General features: G+C 39.5%; 2 protein-coding genes across 3 annotated transcripts; both read left to right on the forward strand.

Moving 5' to 3' along the window:
- The first annotated feature begins 1,036 nt into the window (after nucleotides 1-1,036).
- LOC109633929 (migration and invasion enhancer 1-like) lies at nucleotides 1,037-3,484 on the forward strand. Its single transcript, XM_020094115.2, has 4 exons — nucleotides 1,037-1,320; nucleotides 2,123-2,220; nucleotides 2,370-2,446; nucleotides 2,527-3,484. The coding sequence occupies exons 1-4, from the start codon at nucleotides 1,292-1,294 to the stop codon at nucleotides 2,608-2,610; spliced, it is 288 nt and encodes a 95-aa protein (XP_019949674.1). The 5' UTR covers nucleotides 1,037-1,291; the 3' UTR covers nucleotides 2,611-3,484.
- A 6,660-nt stretch (nucleotides 3,485-10,144) lies between these two features.
- Nucleotides 10,145-20,465, forward strand: slc4a1a (solute carrier family 4 member 1a (Diego blood group)). 2 transcript variants are annotated; one of them, XM_020094129.2, is made up of 21 exons: nucleotides 10,145-10,287; nucleotides 11,479-11,550; nucleotides 11,742-11,797; nucleotides 12,663-12,775; nucleotides 12,855-12,901; nucleotides 12,993-13,158; nucleotides 13,245-13,380; nucleotides 13,463-13,532; nucleotides 13,642-13,684; nucleotides 13,779-13,963; nucleotides 14,063-14,270; nucleotides 15,238-15,441; nucleotides 15,533-15,681; nucleotides 15,783-15,977; nucleotides 16,134-16,379; nucleotides 16,491-16,580; nucleotides 17,622-17,788; nucleotides 17,884-18,125; nucleotides 18,219-18,388; nucleotides 19,083-19,256; nucleotides 19,362-20,465. In XM_020094129.2, the coding sequence occupies exons 2-21, from the start codon at nucleotides 11,524-11,526 to the stop codon at nucleotides 19,437-19,439; spliced, it is 2,766 nt and encodes a 921-aa protein (XP_019949688.1). In that variant the 5' UTR covers nucleotides 10,145-10,287; nucleotides 11,479-11,523; the 3' UTR covers nucleotides 19,440-20,465. The 2 variants fall into 2 exon arrangements, with proteins under 2 accessions (XP_019949688.1, XP_019949689.1); XM_020094130.2 differs by having other exon boundaries at nucleotides 10,175-10,268.
- Nucleotides 20,466-21,329: the final 864 nt, after the last annotated feature.

Below are 21,329 nucleotides of genomic sequence, written 5' to 3' on the forward strand. Positions count from 1 at the left end.
GGAAGAACCACACCTCTCAGCAGCAAGTCGATAGTCCACTCTGAAGAGAAACATAAAGAGCAGCATTTATCATTTACTACACATTGTCAGAGAGAGAGAAAGAGTTTAATTACTGTTTTTGTTTTTCTCTGGGTTGTTACTGTGAATTTGAATTAAAGGTTCAGTGTGTATAATTTAGTGACATCTAGAGGTGAAGTTGCATGTTGCAGCTGAATACCCCTCATCTCACCCTCCCCTTCCCAACATGAAGGAGAACCTGTGGTGAACTTCAGTTGTCAAGTTTTTAAATATAAAGATGCCATTCTATGGAAAAGAAAACAACAATTCTCACAATTTAGATGAAACACACCAGTGAAAACATCTCTAGGAATATTGTATATTCAATTTCTGCCAAAAATCCCTTTCATCTAAATCTGATAGGTTTGTTGAATAGAAAGAATTGAGCTTTTGAACTAAATCTCACTATCAGGATGTGGCCCGGGTTGTAAAGGGAAAGTTTACTCATGCACATGCGTCAGGGTTCTGGGAAAGAAGAGGTGAGTGTTCTCTCATATGAAAGAGCAAATTATCATTGTGAAAACAAGATCTCTTTGTCTGATCTGACCTTTGTGAAGACAACGTATTACTGATGTAGCTATAATGCAGGAAGTTTTACTACATTTTCAGCGAGGTAAAACCTCAACCACACGTGAGCCCCGCCAGTGACGCTTAATTGGTTTTCCAATCGGTCGCACTTTGCAGTGATGTATGGAATCAAAAGCTGCACTCAAGTGAGGAAGCAGCAGAGGTGGAATCTGAAAGTTTATTCAAAAGTTTCAAAGAGAAAACTGTTATATTAGATGTGGGCTGAAATCTGCTGAAATTCACCTCCTTCTGAAAAGGCACAAATCTAATAAAATGAAGAACGAAAACTTTACACACACACACACACACACACACACACACACACACACACACACACACACACACACACACACACACACACACACACAGTTTTCAACATGATGTGAACCGAAGACTCATCATTGATCCGCCTCCAGAGATCAGGTGAGGGGTGCACTGGGAAACACGTGTGCCAGGAAGCGTGGATCTGATGTAACAAACCTCTGCTCTCCTGCCTCGCGGAGGAGAATCAGGTTAGTTTCGGTGTGACTGAAGTCAGCTGCTTTACAGGACGTCTCCGCTCTTCCGCTGACTCCGCCCAGCTCTCCTGCACAGCGTTACAAAAGCAGCGAGCTCACCAAACCTGAGCGAGACCTGGACTGGTGACTGCGCCGCCGGATCAGCAACAATGGGGGTGACGATACGAGTTGAATACTGGTGCGTATGTCTTATGTCTTATTTCTTTGCCTTCTGTTGACTCGTGTCTCATATTGATAAGAGGCTAGAGGCTGGCGATTAGCGTCGGTTAGCAGCGTTAGCTCGTAGCTAAGCTTAGCTTAAGTGGCTCGGCTAACTCTGGTGATAGCCGCAGCAGAAACACAAACGTTCCGTTAGCCAGAGGCGGAGGATCAGCTGTCACTTGATATTTCAGAGTGGAACGAAGACACAGTGTTCCACCTGAAGGTCTGTGTCAGGTGTGTGGATGATTCTCCCATTGTGTGAAATCCAAACGATTTAAACGAGTCCTCGCTGGGTTCGATGCTGTTTATTCTAGCAGCTCCAGGAAACAGAATGGAACGTAAGAGCCCTGGTGTTGATGCAGGAGTCTTATGATGGAGGATGTGCTCGAACAATGTGGTTCTGTCTGTCTGACACTCTTCTTCACCTCTCCTCTTCAATCTGTCTTTCATTCCACTCCTCTGTTCTCCTCTCCTAACAGGGATACAATGCCAATCAAACCAAACTTAATCTAATGTAGAGATCACATCTTATGAATGATTAATGGCTCAATTTATCATATGAACACTCCTTTAATATTCAGGTCCTTCAAACCATTAGTGCATGTTTCCATCCAATAGGTAAATACTCACGTTTGTCTTTCCTGTTCTGATTTACGAAGCTATAATCACATGTACAGGCGTGACTTGGTCTTTTTCAAAAATGATGTGTGATAGCAAATGCTAGACCAGTTGGCTCGCGATTATGTGCTGCTAACTGTTTTTAAAACTTTTTTTTTTAGTGGTTCATGAGGTTACGAACCCCGCTATCTGGATCTCGCAAGTGTTGTCAAGGGCGACTTTCCAGATGCGGAACTGTCAGGCTTTTTGGGAAGAAGAGGTAAGTGTCATCTGACCTGAAAGAGCAAAAAATCAACTGGAATGCAAGATTTTTTAGGTCCATACCTTTATGTGAAGGCACGTACTGCTCCTGCCACGATGACTCCAGAGAGCTTGCAAGTGATCTTGTCTTTTTCTTTTGTCTCTCAGGCAGCTTTGAGATTGTAATCAATGGGCAGCTAGTCTTCTCAAAGATTGAGACTGGCGGCTTCCCTTATGAGGATGATGTGAGTAACTCAACAATCACATAAAATAGGATTCACAGCAATAACACTCTATTTACATATTTATTTTTTCTCTACCACAGGTCATGAGTATGGTCCAGAATGCCCATGATGGCAAACCTATGCAGAAGATCACCAAAAGCCGCCCACCATGTGTCATCATGTAAAACCTCCCTCTGCAGCACAGAGACAGGCCAGTGCAACTGCAAACTGCCAATACCAAATCTGGTTTACTGCAACCATCATAAAACAAGCTGGGATAACACACTGTCTGATACAAAACCCACAGAAATGCACTTTTACTACTAGCTACATTCTCTGATGCTGATCACCGAACTCTGCTCTAATCTTTGCCTTCCCTCTCTGTTCCTATCGTGGTGCTCCAGGCTGTTAATGATTACCATGGCCTAAACTATTAAGGGTTGTGGTATGATGAAGCCATTCCTGGAATATCTTTCTTTTATAGGAACAGCGACAGTGAGATGAAGAGTTGGAGAGAGCTCACATTTATTTTTACTACAGCCATATTGCCTCACATCCTCAAACTGCCTGTTCTTTTAAATTTTTTCATTGATCTCACATGCAAGTTTCAATTTTCAGTGAATGCAAGGACAGTACAAAGTAGTTGCACATAATATTAAAGCATAAAGGGAGACTTTGATAATGATTTCATATCAAAGTTTACTGTATAGGTTGTGAATAGAGAAGCAATGTCATAATTTGATGTGTAACTGCAAAGTTAAGCTTACAGTAGTTTTCTGTTTTTTTTCTATCAAATTGGAACATCAAACTTTCAAATCCTCACTTGTAGTGCTGCCACTGTTTGACCATTTAAAAAAAAAAATAATAATTTTAATGTTAAACTGTTTATTGAACTTGGTCAGATACTCAAGCAATCATCTGTAGTGCTTCTGAAGACCACCACCCACTGGTCTGTCAGATCATGCTGAGATGTCTGCTTGTTTTCCAAAAATCATCCTTTTCTGTTAACTCAGATGTCCAAACTGTAAAATTCCAATAAAGGTTATGGTTGTTTCATTATCTTTTTGTTTTGTCTCTTTTTCATGATGTCTTAATGTATTACCCAATGACTTCAAGTATCCTTAGGGACTTCCGTAACTGTTCGTGTGGTGATGTTTTGCTGTTCCTCTTGGTGACATCAGTTGTTTCATAATGAGTCTCTTGATAATGTTGGCCAGCAACTGCCAATTAATTTTGGAAACAACCTGCTTTTTGTTTTTTACAAAACTATAGATAAAGAGGTTATAGTGAATGATGCAGAGTTCTATTGTGATGAGGAGACACAACTGCTCTGTTCTCGTCAGTTAGGCAGTGTGTTGTTTCCCACATTGTTTACACTAAGGGGCGCCAAATTCAACGGAGACTTCCTTCTTCTGTTTATTGCCGAACTCCAGGGGGGCTAGTGTCACACTCAGTCACAGGCTGACGTCAAGTAGAGATAAGTATGCTGTGGTCTGGAGGGGGAAAAAACTACCGAAACCCTTGAGGCTGCTTTTGCATATAATTCTGTAAATTGAACCTTGAAGCATGTAATTACAATTAAAATAGACAAAATTGCGACAAGCATGTGAAATGTTAAAAATTGTCCTTTAGCCAGAAAATGACTTATTTCCAAAGAAGAAAGGGTCTAAGATAATTGCACTCATCTTCATATCTAGTCACATTGAGCACAAAGAGTAGATTTCTGAAGTGAAAAAAAGAAAATGAGAATCTCTAATGTAATCTCACATTAAAATGGTTCAAATTTCCTTACAAATTCACAGATGCATACATATAGTTAATCAGAAGAGACGCATTCGCACTCAGACTTTAGTTGTTTCGTAAAAATAAACATTCCATTGAGCTGATATGACATGAAGTGGTTACGACTTGTTGATGGATGGCAAATATAGGTGGGTCTTTGGTGCTGCCTCTGGCTCTTAGTGATAAAGCAGCCTGCTTGTTGTAATCCTGATAGAGCTCAGAAAGTTACTCCTCCTCCAATAAGAGGTTTGAAAACCTTCTTTGCCCTTTAGAAGGTGTTTTAGTCTGACCCTCCAGATTTATATTTAAATTGATAGACCACATGCAGGTCTCCACCATATGATCATTATCACACATTACTATGTGACATCTAAGACAGACTGTGCCAGTGATGATGAGCTGCATGTAAATTAGATTGGTTGACTTTATTTATCCTTGTGGGGGATTAATAAAGTAGTTTGTCACAGCAGCAGGTACAGAGATGCAAAAATGACAAACTACACAGTTAAACACGACAATAAACAGCCCTAAAGCAGTTAAATAAGGTGGTAAAAACAAAACACAAATATTTAAACTAGAATGTCCAACAGTCCCCTTATGAAACCTTATTTAAATTCACTACATCCTTTTTATTTGTATCGGCATCAAATTAAACATCAATCCATTAAATATTATTTTCATCAAGATCCATTTCCAAAAATTATCTGAGGAATTAAAGTGTATGTTGAAAAATGCCATAATTTACAATGCTAAAGAAATATAATCTTCTAGGATTTCCGGGGCTTCGTAGGAGTTCAACATTCTTTAGGTGGAACCAGAATATTGTGGTTCCCAGTGTGACCAAAGGGATACAAATTACAATATCTGTGCAAAATTGTTTTTTTTTCCTCTGACCTCAAATGTTTTCTTTTTCTGTTGAAATGATTTCGACTAACCATAACTCTGAGAGTTTTCAATGACTCTCAACTCCCATCCAGAATAAAATGACAGTCTTTGTTCAAGGGTTATGACTTGAGATTAAATCTTCAAGTATAAAGAGAATTATCAATAGTCTCTTACTAGAATGGCTCAGATCCATTTCCAATAATTCTCTGAGAAATCAACGTGAATGTTGAAAATACGCCATAACACTCAAGAAAGGCAGGGGGAAATTCCTGGATCGCTACTTGAATTTAACAGGCTCTTCCTTGGCTCATGCCCCACACGTCTAAATAAATTCATGGAAACCGAGTGAATAGATTTTGCGTAATTCTGATGACTAAAAAAGAAATGCAGCCAAAAACATAACCTCCCTCATGCAGGTAAATATACAAGGCAAGTAGTGTGATCGTCTAATGTACAGTGGACACAGTGCAAAGTATTGATGTTTACAGTGCAGAGAAATTATTCATTTTGTCTTGTTCAGTGTTCACAGGCCTGGGAAAGACACCCTGTGGGTAGAATGTGCTCTGTGACTGAACGTGCTCTTAGTTTGTTATTCGTAAGGAGGTTAATACTAAAACAAACAAATATTCAATATTTAATAATTGTAATTAGTTTGGATCACTTTGATATCAAAGTCTTCTTTGTAAAATTTGCTCTGATTTAATTTTTATAAACATGAAATCATCCAGTTAATGGGTGAATCGAAATTAGAAGCACTGAGGCCATGTGAACTTGGTGGTTTGTGATTGGTTAAGCTGACATTTGAAATTGCTCTGCAGCACTATCAACCACAGACATTGGCAAACTTGTCACGGTGCATTTCAACCAATCAGATTTTCTCTTCATCTTCTTTTTATCTTATTCTTGCTGCACGTCCTAGGTCCACATGTCTTCTGCTTCACATATAGCTGTTTTTATGTTATATTCTTCCATACCTGGTTCCTTTCAGGCACTTCATTCATGAAAAGCTTTGTCAATTTAAAGACTTATTTAAAATGTCATTATGTCTGACAGGATTTGGATCTGTGTCTTAGTCTCATTCAACTATGTTTTTTTTTGTCCTCCCCAAATAATGTGTTAAAACTATAGGTTGTGCAGAAGGATGGAGACTGGGAGTGTCAGTACACTGTGTGTTGAGACACATGGACACAGCAGATAGCTTCCACCACTGGTGATAACAGTCGTGTGCCAGTGTTTTTAGCTGGGGCCCACTGTCTCTCACAGACGGTATGTATCTAGTTAGTATGTGGACCATTAGGTTTAATGACTTGGGGTTTTTATTTAAACATCAACATTTTCCATAAAGATGGTAGTCATTCAGTTTCAAACACCATCCAGATAAAATCTTACAATGTTGATAAACACATTTCCACCAGCATCACCTCCAGGTCCAAGTTATGCCAGTATAAAACAAATTACTTTCCCATGAGCCTCAGCTGCACGTAAACATTGTTCTTGCTAAACATGAGCACGTTAACACTATTATGGTCATTTAGGGCATCTTCACACGATGGCATTTAGTATTTAACTCACAGGACTGCTTAGTGTATGTACAATTTCACTGGGTTGTAACCATGGCTAGAACATGTCTCTTAGTCTTGTTTTTCTATTATTAAAATCTATTAAAGCAAGTTTATTCATGTATAAAATATATATCTGTTGCATTTTAAGCTATGGCATGTGGTAGATTCCCCTGTAAAGGCACAACAGTCCCCTTAAACCAAACTGCACACACTCATGGATATCAGTCTGCTAATTCCTTCATTTTGATCCATAAATAATTTCCTGAGAAATCTGAGAAAAAACAAATCCTGGATCTGCCCTTTTGGCTGAATCTATGCTTAAATGTAACAAGTTCTTTCTTTGCCCATGTCCCATCCTTTAGACAAACAAGCAAAAAAAAACAATGTAGCCTGTGGGGACTAGCCTTGGTAGAGGTAACTATAGTTAAATAACAGAACCTTTTCAAGTTTTAATTCCCCCCACTGAGCATTTATAAGTACAACATTTATTTATAAACACTTGATAAATGGTTTATAATGATGATTTAAAACAATGTGGAAATGTAAGCAGATTTGAGTTTCTGTCGTGCTTATGAAAACCTGAAATAGTTGTCGCCAGTTTAACAATGTGACTGGAACAAACTCTTAAACTGAAGTAGCTTATTAAAAAGGGTGTGTTAATTTTATAAATACAATAGATAAAATCATGGAAATTCATAAATTTAAGTTGGTAAAGTAGCTTTTAATGTGGCAGATGAAAAATCTGTGTTTATATTTTTGAGCAGGATGTGCGGTTGCTTTTAAGGGTCAACACTACATTTGTCCTGTCATCATTTCTTAATGCGTGAGGATGAGGAAATTTCCCTTACAAGCCATGACATCGCCTATTGCTTCCTTTAGCTCCTCTCGTTACACACCATGGTAATTATCGTGTTGAAGTTCATGCTGTAATGGACAGCGTATGTGCACATGATGCGGGCCTAATTTGTAATGTCCCATGCAGACATATGACCTTCTGGCTGTTGACAACAATTATTAACGACAATGTGTTTGATGTGAGAGACAAAATGGAAGCTGTTGTCCACGAGTCCATTAGATATTATCCTAAAGATCATGACACACAAATTAGTTTCTTGTGGAAACAACATGAACAAGTTAAAGGTACAGTATGTAGAATTTAGTAATATTTAGTGTTGCAATTGAATGTTGCAGCTGAACACCCCTCACCTCACCCTCTGCTTCCAAACATGAAAAAGAACCAGTGGTAGACTTTAATTGTCATAAAAACTCAAAAGGTGTTTAGTTTGTTCAGTCTGGACTAATGTAAAAAACATGGCGGCCTCCGTAGAGAGGGTCCCCTCGATGTAAATATAAAGTATTTAAATATAAAGGGCCTTTTCTGGGGTCAAGAAAACTATAATTCATAAAAATTAGATGAAACAAACTAGTGAAAACATCATGAGAATTATTCTACATTAAATTTCTGCCAATATTTCCCTTTCACCTAAATCTTACACACTGGACCTTTAATATCTGTGTAGTAATGACATGACTGGCTGATTCTTTGAAAACAACACTAAGTTGCGTTTTATAGCTTTTAAGAGTTTTCTCATTTCTAAGTATTGTGACTGAGACATAATCCGTCTGTCGGCTGAGCCTGTTTTCCTTCAGTATGCGCAGCAAATGATTTGTGACCATCCTGCGTCCAGTTTTCTCCATGCTATGGTGCAAATCTGGTGGCTGTGTGCATCCAAGTGATTAAGACACAAATATCTTCTCAGAATAAATATCTTGTTCCAACAAGAAAATAACTTTTGTGCACAAGATTTAAAAAAAAAAAAAATCTATAGGGATTTCAGGGGCTACGTAGGAGTTCAACATTTTTAAGGTGGAACCAGAATATTGTGGTTCCCAGTGTGACAATATCTGTGCATCATGTTTATTTCCTCTGACCTCAAATATTTTCTTTTTCTGATGAAATGATTTCAAGTAACCATAACTCTGAGAGTTTTCAATGGCTCTCAACTCCCATCCAGAATAAAATGACAGTCTTTATTCAAGGGTTATGACTGAGATTAAATCTTAGTGGATTTCAAGTTTAAAGAGAATTATCAATAGTCTCTTACTTGAATGGCACTGAGTTGAGCACATGCCTCCACCAAGGCCCAACATTCCCCAAATGAGACCACATTTAAATTCACTAGATCCAGATTTTAATTTGATGTGGATTTGGATCTGCACAAAACTGCACACACTAATAAATACCTGGTCCAAATCAACTAATGAACTAAATTATTGCATTGTATTAGTACAATTCAAGATGAGGTGCAAGCCTGAAGATGCCCTATTGATAACACACGTGAATGAAAACTATAAAGTAAGAACAATATATGGAATTAACAGTCAAAGCTTAGAGTAAGAAAACAGTGGAATGGGTTAAACCTGAGAACCTGTGATGAAGAGTTTGCTGGATTCTGTGGTTTTTCTCAGTCACTTTCTGTTGTTTCATAACTCTTGGATTCTTACAAGAAATGTGTTGGAATTGTTACATAATACAGTGAAGTGCAGCTCTTATTTATCCAGCTGCAAGGGCATGAATACAGCTACTCACTGGATTCTCAGTAGCATGCTTCAGATGAGGTTATGTTTTCACCCCCTCTTTATCTGTTGGCTTGCTTGTTTGTTTATCGGAAGAATTACACAAAAACTACAGAAGAGATTTCCTTTAAATATTATGGAATATTAAGACGTGGATGAAGAAATACATTTATTTTGGTGCAGATCTGTAGAAAAGAGTGGATACAGGCACTGATATATGTCAGTGTGTGCAATGTGGTGCAGCTTGATTGAATATAAACTGATGGGCCTTGGTGGGGGTATGGGCTCTATTGAGTGCCATTCTAGTATCAAATCTTTCCATATTAGTCCCTTAAACAAATGGGTGATCTTATGTGTGTATGTAACATTTATTGTTTTCCTCCTTCACCAGTCCGACCTGCATCCTCATCCCGATGGGTCGAACCACCAGAGTCCTGCTCCACTCAGCTGGAGCATGTCTCAGCCCGTCACATCTACCAGAGACAAACAAAGTGAGCTTCAGACCTAAAGTTTCAGAACCATGTATCACTTCACTATCCTGATGATCAGGGGCAGAGGAACCTCCACACCGTCATCGAGAGGGAACCCCCAGTATGTAAATAAGATGATGTCGTAAAAGATGCCGTCCTCCTGACATTGGACATGGCACCCTTCTCTACCCTCTTGGCCCCCTGTGTGCCCCTCACACAGCGTGAGGTTCAGGCTGCTGTTCCCTACAGCTTCTCACTAATGTCACTGTCCACGTACGGACCTGCTTCATGCTGGGAGGGCGGAGTAGAAAACTAGGGCTGGGATATCCCTGTCTCAAGGTGTCCCTGGCTGATAGGCATATTTGTCTGCTTCACATGTCTTATCGCCACCAAACCCAATGAGGTTGCTATGCAACCAGAGGTAGAGGGGTACGGTGCTTCTTAGGGTCGATGTAATTTCCTGTGGGTGTTCCTGCTCTTCTCGTTCTCTCGCAGCGCTCATCTTTTTTACTTTATCTGCAGGCTCGTCCAGGCAGAGATCGTCCTGTTTCCAGTGCTGGAGACCAGGTGGGGTACCTGCACACAGGTAAGGGTGTGACCTTCTCTTCATTGGGGCACAGACACTTTATAGCACTTAAAGGAACTGAGGTCAGAGGTCAAACAAGCTGCATATCTTAGCGTCATGTTCTTTAATGTTCTCTCTACATTTAATGTGCTTGCCATGATAAGAGTGGGAGTTCAGTCTGAACTGTTTTCTTGAGCTAAAGTTATTTTCTAAGAAATGAAAGTTAATCTTTGTTGTACAGTTTCTGACTTTTTTAATTGGTTGAGGTCAAGGTCATTCATATTCTCCTCATTAGAAAAATACAGCAAGTGATATGTCTATGAAGGTTCTCAGTCATCCAGGTCTTGGTATATCCAAGTTCTAAAAACAGGTCAACTGGACTTGGTTGAGTTTCTTGAAAGAAATTCACTTGGATAGAGCAAGTGATGTTTTCTTATAATGTGTTGGATTTCTATACAATTCTCACCTCTCACCTGAGTGACAGTATTACCTCTAAATAGCATTTTAATCTGAATATTCATCAGTAGAATTCGTTCACACAAATTGGCCGTATTTATAAATTGTTCAAGGCATTATCACCAATCATTCCTTGTTGGTTTTTTGCCGTTGTAAAGTGAACATGTAACTGTAAGACTTGTTTGCTGCTTCACCAGTCTTATTTCAAAGAAATCGCTTGATCAGTTCTTGGATAAATTGATACGAAAGACATGAAAAAAAACATCATATTACATATTTTTCATATTAATTCATATTTCTACATCAATGTGATAGTTAAACATGGTGTAGTTTGCAGTAGTCGTATAATATTTAAAGTTGTGCTCTGTACCGTTGGGAACAGAGGTCTCTGCTTGAAGAAGGGTGTAACCCAGAGATAAGGCTCTTGTACGTCTTGAATTTAAACTATAGCGTAGTTCACATTCTCAACGGCTGACTGATTATCTGCCCTGAGCCGTGGCTGCTCTGCGTCTGTGCTGCAGTAGATGGCGGACTCTCTGCAGCGGCTGAGAAACCTAATGTTCAGTAGGGCAAAACTCAGACACGATGGAGTTTTGAAGTGAAAATTGTTGGATTTCTGGTAAATTCAAAGTCCATGATTCTCACCAGAGCTGATGAGCCGGCAGTTGTTTCCAAATAATTAAAGATTAAAAACATTGATGCATCTGCCATTATTATCATATTGTCTTATGTTCCCTCATTCTTTTTCTGTCCCAGGGAATGCACAAACGTAGCTGAGACAAACCAATCTGAGAAACATCAATGGAAAACCAATTCAGCTTTGAGGAGGTTTGTCCTTTTTCCTTTTTCTCTAATTCTGAGAGGCAACTGTTTTACAGAGACAAGAGATTGAAACAGATTGATGATCGATATCTGCTGTAAAATGTAATGTAGATGTATGGAAAGTTGATGGACACTGTGGAGTTTGACGTGTTCAGTAAATCTCCTATGTTCACCTATGTTATTTTCCTCTCATCCAGGGCAGTGACATGTCATATGAAGACAATGACTCATTCCTCCCCTCTCCAGTTAGACTGTAAGTGCTTTTCCTCATTGGTCTTTCTGTTTACGCTGTAGTCAGACAGGTTGTCCTTGCATTCACTTTTTAAAAGTACGTATTAACACTGTAGTTCTGTATCCTGAGTCCTTATTGCCCAGAATTGAGCACATAAGTGATTATATTTAGGAAAAAGTTTAGGGGATTAAAACTTTTGATAAATATTTTAAATAATGTGTAATGTGGGAATCATGTTGAAGTGAACCAACAGAATAATGGATGGGTCGATTCTCGTCGCCTCTGAGGATTATTTAGCTCTTTCATAGTTTGTTCTAGGGACCATAACTTTACTTTTTTAAACTGAAGGCTAAAAGGTGAAATTATTATAAAAAAATACATGGTACACCACCTGCCTAACCACACAGCAGACATGTGTGTCATAACCAATAATATACTGAGCATTTAGCAAATCACCCTACAGCCACTGTGAATTATGGACAGAAATTTAATTTCACTTTTTCTGTGGTTAATAAGAGACTGATAAAAACATCCTAATGGTGTGAGGCACGTAACGCGATATCAGGGCCATGGTAGAGTCTCCAGCACCAGACATGAGGAGGGAAACACACTGAGGAGTCAATAGTAATTATCAGAAATAGGTTGATCAACCCTGCCCTCTTGTGGCCGAGTACAGAATAGCAATAAAACTATAGTTAAAGATTTAATTATTATTTAATTTGTTCTATTCTATTGAATTGCATTTTCCAAATTATTGTATATATTTTCTCCAAATCAGAACTGAGCCGCATTGTTTTAACTGGGATATTATTCTTTTTACTGAGCGGAGTTGGAGGGAGCTCATGCCTCATCCTTATTTTAATTCATGTTTCTGTTCCTACACCAGCACTCCACCAGGCCAGAGTAGCATCTATGACGTTGTAAGGAGGAAGGAGGAAGAGGAGGAAGAGGAAAGTGAGCCGTCTGTGGATGCCATCGTCATCCCCATTAATTCAGATGGTAAACTCATAGACAGTCCATGCACCTGTTGGACATTTCAAGTCTGTCCACTGACTTCTGGTTCGTCTCTGTATTTCAGCTCATCTGAACGTGAACACCAATGCCACCACAAGAGGGGACGCTCAAGTTAGTCCACATTTTTAGAAGACTTAAAATGTGCTTTGCCATTAATCGCCATTATCTACTGTCAATAACTAACTCTGGTGAATTACCGCAGGCCTATGTGGAGCTGAATGAGCTCCAGGGCAACATCTGGCAGGAGACCAGCCGCTGGATGGGCTACGAGGAGAACTTGAACCCAACCACGGGAAAATGGGGCCCGTCTCACGTCTCCTATCTTACCTTTAAAAGTCTGATCCAGCTCCGCAAGACCTTGACAACAGGTGGAGCGTCAGATAAACTGAAATCAGTGTTATGGTGTAATTCTATGAATATGACCTCAGTAACTCGTGACCTCACATGATCTTAGGGGCTGTCATTTTCGACCTGGACGCCATCAGCCTGTCTGCTGTGGCTGAGAAGGTGGTTGACGAGCTGCTGATTAAGGATGAGATCAGTGCCAGCGATCGGGACAAAATGCTGAGGGCGCTCCTCATGAGACGCAGGTAACCCACAGGGATCCCTCATTATGATCACGATAATGTTGTATTAAAATTAGCACAATGCTTAATTTATTTGTCCCTTCAGTCAGATGGATGTACCTGAGGTTACAGCCTCTGGAGACATCCAGATGCAGACATTTTCTGTAACTGCGAAGGTATAGTTCTGCAGTTTTTCTTATAATAATATGAATATAAATATCATAATCATGTATCAAAATATCAGACTTGACACTTTCTGTGCTGCTGGATCTTTGTTTTTTGCAGAGGGACAGTTCTGACAACATGGAGGCCTCAGTCATCCTCTCAGGTACGTTCATGTTATCCTGTTGAAGTCGTGTGTGTCTTTTTTGTGTGTGTGTGGTACTGGAGCAGATGTGGTTAAGAGCTGGTGTTTCCCTCAGGTGTCCTGGACTTCCTGAAGAAACCAGTGGTGGCTTTTGTCCGGCTGAAGGACTCTGTGGTGATAAACTCTGCTCTGGAGTCTCCTTCCCCGATCCGCTTCGTCTTTGTCCTGGTGGGGCCCAGCCAGAGCGAGATGGACTTCAGAGAGTGCGGCCGAGCCATGGGTGCTCTGATGGCCGACTGGGTGAGAGAGAGATAACACCTCAGCAATATGTAGCATCAGCAGATACACAGCCCCACTTTGTACAATACAGGTGGATTAAAAGTCTCACTGTTTGGACAGGTGTTCTGTCTAGAAGCCTTCTTGGCCCAGACCGATAAAGATCTGACCAACGCCATCGCTGACTTCATGGACTGCAGCATCGTGATTCCTCCCACTGAGATCCAAGATAAAGCCATGCTGGATCCAGTGATCGAGTTCCAGAGGAAGATGCTGCGCGACAGAATCCGTCCCAATGACACCCGTCTGGCATTTGGAGACAGGGTTAAAGGTCAGCATCCTGTACGGTACTTACAAGCATTGGACAAAGTAGGCCACCATTTGAAATCCAAACCAAATTATGTATTCATCCTCTATTCAACAGGCTTCTGTGTCTTTGTAGTCCTGAACTGTGTATTTACTGTAGTATATTGAGATTCATCACAGTCTGATGGAATTACACAGCAACAGAGAAAATAATTATATGTATATTAGCAACAGCAATAAACAGATCAGTCTCAACAAATCAGAAGAGTGGACTGAAACAGTGGAGCCTTAAACTACTCTTTTTGCAAGAGACAACATATCTGACACCAAACAGTAACATCTGACCGCTAAACTCATTTACACTAATACCAAACACATTTGCATATATATACGTGTATATGTGTTTTAGTTTTTATACATATCTGGAAGCTGTGGTGCACATTTTCAGCTCCTCACCTCATTTATCATGTATGCTTCCTTTTATATTTGTACTGTCTTTAAACTTCCAAATGACTTTAAAGGTGCTTTATCCACCATTATACATGATTTAGAGATTATTTCCAATGTTAACATGCATTCTGTAAACTCTGATCCCTGTAGACAAAGAAAATGTTTTTTTCTACTTATGCAACATAACAGGAAGTAGGTGCTGTTTTTCTGTTAAATACTAAAACATTCATCAATAAATATTCAGTTAAATTATATTACAGAGAAAAAAAATATTGAGGAACAGGGTGGGGAAAAGGATAGGCAGCAATTTCCCCCTTTTCAAATTAACCATCAAGGAGAGGAAGTCTTAATATTATAACAGTCTCAAGAAATACTTTTAAATTGAAATTATTGATGCACAGAAAACAATAAATAGCAGCATTAACACACACACATTTAGCCAGTGCTATATAAATTAGAGAGTGGCTAATTTGCCTTAACTAATATGGAGCAGATTTAGAGTAATTTATGTTAATGTATTTTTAAATTGTGTGATTTTCCAGTTGAGAAACCTCCAGAGGAGCCAAGGGAGGATCCTCTTGCCCGTACTGGATACCCCTTCGGTGGGATGGTGAAGGACATGAAGCGCCGCTACCGTCACTATGTCAGCGACTTCACCGACGCTCTGAACCCTCAGGTCCTCGCAGCCGTCATCTTCATCTACTTCGCTGCCCTGTCCCCCGCCATCACTTTTGGAGGACTTCTGGGTAATTGGGTCTAAACAAATAAAGAGATGTGTCTGATTTCTCTGGCTGAAGATTGATATTGTAGTCACTCTTGTTTGTTATCTGATAATAGCTGACAAAACTGAAAAGATGATGGGTGTGTCCGAGCTCATGATCTCCACCAGTATCCAGGGTGTCATCTTCTGTCTCATCGCCGCACAGCCTGTCCTCGTCATTGGCTTCTCTGGGCCGCTGCTGGTGTTTGAGGAAGCTTTTTTCGCTGTATGTACAAGTTGTCAGATGTGGAAATCCCAGTGTTCAATCCCTGGAAAACCACCTTTACCTCATTAACATCCATTTTCCTTTTTTTAATTCCACACTAGTTCTGCAAGGCTCAGGGCATTGAGTACATTGTGGGTCGTATCTGGGTGGGGATGTGGCTGATAGTGATCGTGATCATCATCGTGGCCGTGGAAGGCAGCTTCCTGGTCCGATTCATCTCCCGCTTCACTCAGGAAATCTTCTCCATCCTCATCTCACTCATCTTCATCTACGAGACCTTTAATAAGCTCATCAAGGTTTCCTCGCCTCATCCCTCCACCTATATCATGTCATGCCTTATCCCATCACTGTCTCATGAATTGTCTTTTTATATCTTTGCCTCTACTGACATCTCTCCTCTCCTCTCCTCTCCTCTCCTCTCCTCTCCTCTCCTCTCCTCTCCTCTCACTCAGATCTTCAAATCCCACCCTCTGATTCTGAACTACGAACATCTGAACACCTCCATGGACAACCCCTTCCACCCAGTCATCAAAGAGCACGTCGAGTACCATTCAGACGGCAACATCACCATTCATGAGATTGAGCTTGAAAGGCCCTACCCCAACACGGCCCTGCTGTCTATGTGCCTGATGTTTGGCTGCTTCTTCATCGCATTCTTCCTCCGTCAATTCAAGAATGGACATTACTTCCCAGGCCCGGTAAGAACAACTTTTCTAAATTACAATCCAAGTGATGGTTTTGAAGTGTTATAAATGAGAAATCCATGGTGATTTTGGTAATACTGTATCTGTTCCTCTTTGTCTCACTAGCTCCGTCGTCTGATTGGAGATTTCGGTGTCCCCATCGCTATTTTCATCATGATCGCTTTGGATATCTGCATTGAGGATGCGTACACTCAGGTAAGTTTCCTTTTTCGAAAAGATTATATCAAAGCTCTTACTCTGTGCAATCAAAACAATATATGTATTGTAGATTGTACACAAGGTATAGAGAAAGGTATATATTACTATTAGAATGGCTTTTTATGAATCATGCATTTGGTTTAGTTGTCATCGAGGACAAATAAAAAGACAAAGATTTTGTAATAATTCATTATTCTTGGATTTAAAGATCAAAATTTTACTCTGCATCATGAACCTTTATTTGGATATGAGATTTTCATCTAGATTTGTTGATGTGACCATACACTGTAGTGTTTTTAGAGTTTATCAAATGTTTTTTATCCATTTATGTGTCTCTTGCCATAAAAATATTCATTTAACTTTTTTTTTTAATTGTCCAGCCAGTGGTTGTCCGTCCATCTGTCACCTTTCTGAATTTTTCTTCAAATTTGGTTCATAAATTCATTTAAACTCACAGATGGTCTGATCAGATTTGGTCGAAGGTTTATGGTCTAGGTCACAGTGACTTCGCAAAACCCTTTTTTGTGAAAACATTATCTTAACAGTACCTCGAGAAAATCCTTTTAAATTTGGCCCAAATGTTCACTTACACTCACAGATCTGATTAGATTTGGAGGGTTTGATGGTCAAAGGTGACCTCATGAAGCATGTTTTTGGCCTGTTGAACATGATATCTCAAGTCTCATTTCAGGGAATTTCTTTAAATTTTGACAAATTGAGAATTTGATTCAACAATGAACTGATCAGATTTCAGCTGTCAAAGGTCACGGTGACCTTATATCTTTTGACACATAAGTAAATACACTCTAACCTAAAAATCAAGCAAGCATCAACAAACACAAAACAATTGACTTACAATCCTGCATTAATAGTAAACCTGTTTTATACCGAGATTATGCTGGTTTACATTTCCTGCACATAAAATGGAACATTTTAGGTTTTCCTGTCGCTGTGTGCTCAGAAATTTACACTGAATCGGTACAAAATTAGGGGAAATGTCTTCTTTGGTCTTTCTGAGTTAATATCTTGTCTCCTCAGAAACTGGTTGTGCCAAAAGGTGTTCAAGTGACCAACCCCAAAGTCAGAGGCTGGTTCATCAACCCCACAGGAGAGAAGAAGAAGTTCCCCATCTGGATGATGGGCGCCTGCTGTGTACCTGCACTGCTCGTCTTCATCCTCATCTTCCTCGAGTCCCAGATTACTACGTGAGTGACGCCATAAATGGCATTGTTACAACCTTGTGTAAGAAAAACAAGAGATTGAATTTCTGTTTCTGTCAATTATATCTGCGGACTATCAGCCTGATTGTGAGCAAACCTGAGAGGAAGATGGTGAAAGGATCTGGTTTCCACTTTGATCTGCTCCTCCTGGTCACCATGGGAGGAATCTCCTCTATTTTCGGGGTGCCGTGGCTGAGTGCTGCCACCGTGCGATCCGTCACCCACGCCAACGCTCTAACTGTCATGACTAAGGGCCCGAAACCGGAGATTGAGAAAGTGGTTGAGCAGAGGATTAGTGGTCTTCTTGTGGCCGTCCTGGTCGGTAAGGGCTGCCCTCCACAGACACGTACACCGTAGGATGAGAATAAATTACCAGATTCCTTGAATCGTCATTCTCTCTCTGTGCTCTCCCCAGGTGTTTCTATTTACATGGAGCCTATACTGAAGATGATTCCTATGACAGCCTTGTTCGGCATCTTCCTCTACATGGGTATCACCTCTTTGAGTGGAATCCAGATGTGGGACAGGATACTGCTGCTGATCACCCCGAAGAAGTACCATCCCTCTGATGCCTATGCCACCAAGGTATGCAACTTCCCCAAATACAGTTGACTCTGATCATCAACCTGGTGTCTTGAGATACTATTAAAAACACAATGTCAGTTTCAGATGTTTGCACTTACAATAAAACACTGTAAACTTATAACTTACACAATCACGTCCAATACGTCCAATAGCCCTGTCCTTAATTGTTGTGTCTTGTGTCTTGATTCATGTATTTCAATTTAAAGGTTTCGGTTTGTTTTACCATTTTCCTGGTTTGCATTATATTTCTAATATATTTCATTATATTTCGTCAGTGGACGAATATCACAAGATTAGGAGAGAGACACCTAAACCCAAAAGTGTGTGTCTGTCTCTGGTTGTTTTGTGTCTTTTAGTAATGACTCTGTGTCTCTGTGTGCTCATTTTGCATCTCCCTGTGGTTGTTTCAGGTCTCCCTGTGATTGTTTCGAGACTCAGTAGTCATATTATGTGTCTTTGTTGTGTTCATTTCCCAGATGTTTTTTTGTAGTCATTACTTCTATTGACTGTCTCGTGGCCATTTTGTTTCTGTTTGGGCATCTTCAAACCCTCAGCCTGTGCACAGTGGGCCTGCTCCGTAATTCCCATCATCCTAAGACAATACCCATTTAAATGACCCCAACATAACTTAGTGTATTTTGCATTTCCTCATGTCTAGCTCATATGCTAACACGCTCCTCCATCTGTTGTGCAGGTTAAGACACTGCGGATGCACCTCTTCACTCTGATCCAGCTTGTGTGTCTGGCTATCCTGTGGGTGGTGAAGATCAGTCCCTTCTCTCTGGCTCTGCCTTTCGTTCTCATCCTCACCATCCCTCTGCGCATGTTAATGACCGGCAGGCTCTTCTCTGTCAAGGAGATGAAATGTGTAAGTACCTCTCCATATTTGTATGTCACCCCAGCTCAGACACACGTTATTGTGTTATTGGACATGCAGGTTCCTGTGATGTAACCAGATGTGTTTGTGTTGCAGCTGGATGCAGATGATGCCAAAGTGGTGTTAGAGGAGGAACCTGGGGAGGATGTGTACAATGAGTCCCCGCTGCCATAAACCATCGGCATAAGATTAATATTCAAATCACAAACTTGTTATGTAAGGTCTGTTCTTGATTACAAGCAAGACTGGATATAACAAATATGTACATGCATAGATGTAAACAACTCTTTGCAGTTTCAAACTGTTCTGTTATAAAAAATGTTTACCTTTAAGGGAAATTACCTCACAGTCCTAGTCTTCATACCTTATTCCCACAGCTGACTTTTCTGACCATAGTAGAAAACTATTACAATCCATATTGTCATTACAAGGAATTAATACATGTGCTATAATCTCTTTTTTTCCATATTTTGTGTGTTCATGTGGAATTAATTTAAAATGCTTCTTTTTTGTGTTTTTTTTTTTAACTTAAGGTGCTGTTAATTCCTCTTTATTTACTTGAAGACTGAGTGAGGGATATTTTGAATTGTGCAAAATCCTCTAGATATTTTCCTTGAGGATGTGAGGTATATTAATTTGTTATTCAATTGTATTTTATTTTTTTTGAAACTGCAGTATACAGTACCTTCAAAGTGATTCCCAGTGCTTCTCCGTGTAGATTTGCCCATGTTGTGCTGGTATAACTTCACCTAATGTTCATTGAAGTGATGCAGATTTCATCCATTCAGCCATATACATGCTCACAAATAATGACTTTATGTGGGATTCCTGCCACTCTTGCAAATATTCAACTCTCCACTAATTATTCTCAAACATGTTTTAAGCAGTGTTGCTCAAGTTTGCCTCGATTCATATATTATGTATGGTTTACTGAATAACTTCTCTTTAGGTGACTATGTTTAATGCACTTAGATTTGATTTTAAAAGTGTTAACTTCTTTATTATGATAAAAAGGGATGTTCAGGAATGGGTGGATGTGATTGTTTCAGCCAACTGTTGCACTGATGATTTAATCAGGGACAAACTCCTTTGTAAATGTATCTCGTGAAGCCTTTAGTGTTGCCTATCATGTGTTTGCGTGCTTGAAACACTGTACATCCTTTGGATTTACACTTTATTAAAAATAAAAAATAAAACAGACTTTATAGTGCTTTTTTCTTCTTGAATGTAACAGACAACATGTCTTGACATCACTCACAAAGGCCACTGTTACCACTTGTCTCTGCAAGCAACAGGAGAGGAGGCCTGCAACTCAGCTTTATGCTGCATTCAATGTTGTCAAGTAAGTTCCAGCTTTCAGTACTCGTCTTTGGAAAACATAATGGATCCTCTAATACCCTTATTCTGAAAATAGAAATTTACTCTACAAGTCAACATCATAGAGCTTCCAGTGGTAATGTGAGCCTGGATATTTACTTTATTTAATTTACATTATCAGGTTAAGAAGCAATTAGGAAAATAAAAAATAAATATTCACATCAGAGAATATATGTTACAGCATAAAACGAGAAATATTCAATTGTCAGATCATTACTGTGTTATTTCTTCCTGTTTAGTTTAATAATGACTTTATTGCAGGTGCTTCTTATTCAGTTTTATGAACGTTTAACATGATTGTTGTCACAAATGAGGGCTCCTCACATAATGAATGCATTCTATGAATGTGTAAATGGTCACTGAGAAAAAATACATTGTAAATGAATGAATGATTTGAAATAACAATTTTTGAAATCTAAAACAGGTGGGAAAAAAATACCAAGAATCTGCAATAAAGTCTTAAAATGGCAAAACAATAATTTACAGTAAAGAGCTGAGGTTTGTACATTGATAGAAATTACACATCATAGTAGTCATATAATGTCTCTTTGTTGTGCTTTATTACTTGTCTTTGTAGCCATTTTGCGACTCTCTGGTTATTCTGCATATCTTGTTGTTGTTTTACATTTCCCAGAGGTTTTCCTATAGTCATTACTTCAATTGACTTTATTCTTGTGGCTGAGCCTG

The sequence above is a fragment of the Paralichthys olivaceus genome, chromosome 5 (assembly GCF_024713975.1).
Source record: "Paralichthys olivaceus isolate ysfri-2021 chromosome 5, ASM2471397v2, whole genome shotgun sequence".
Classification (NCBI taxonomy): domain Eukaryota; kingdom Metazoa; phylum Chordata; class Actinopteri; order Pleuronectiformes; family Paralichthyidae; genus Paralichthys; species Paralichthys olivaceus.

Bases quoted from the DNA above. Each gene is read 5' to 3' on its own strand.
- slc4a1a (XM_020094129.2), top strand. From the start codon at position 11,524: ATGGAAAACCAATTCAGCTTTGAGGAG. The intron at 11,551-11,741 runs GTTTGTCCTTTT...CCTCTCATCCAG, and splicing joins ACCAATTCAGCTTTGAGGAG to GGCAGTGACATGTCATATGA. The intron at 18,389-19,082 runs GTATGCAACTTC...TCTGTTGTGCAG, and splicing joins CTGATGCCTATGCCACCAAG to GTTAAGACACTGCGGATGCA.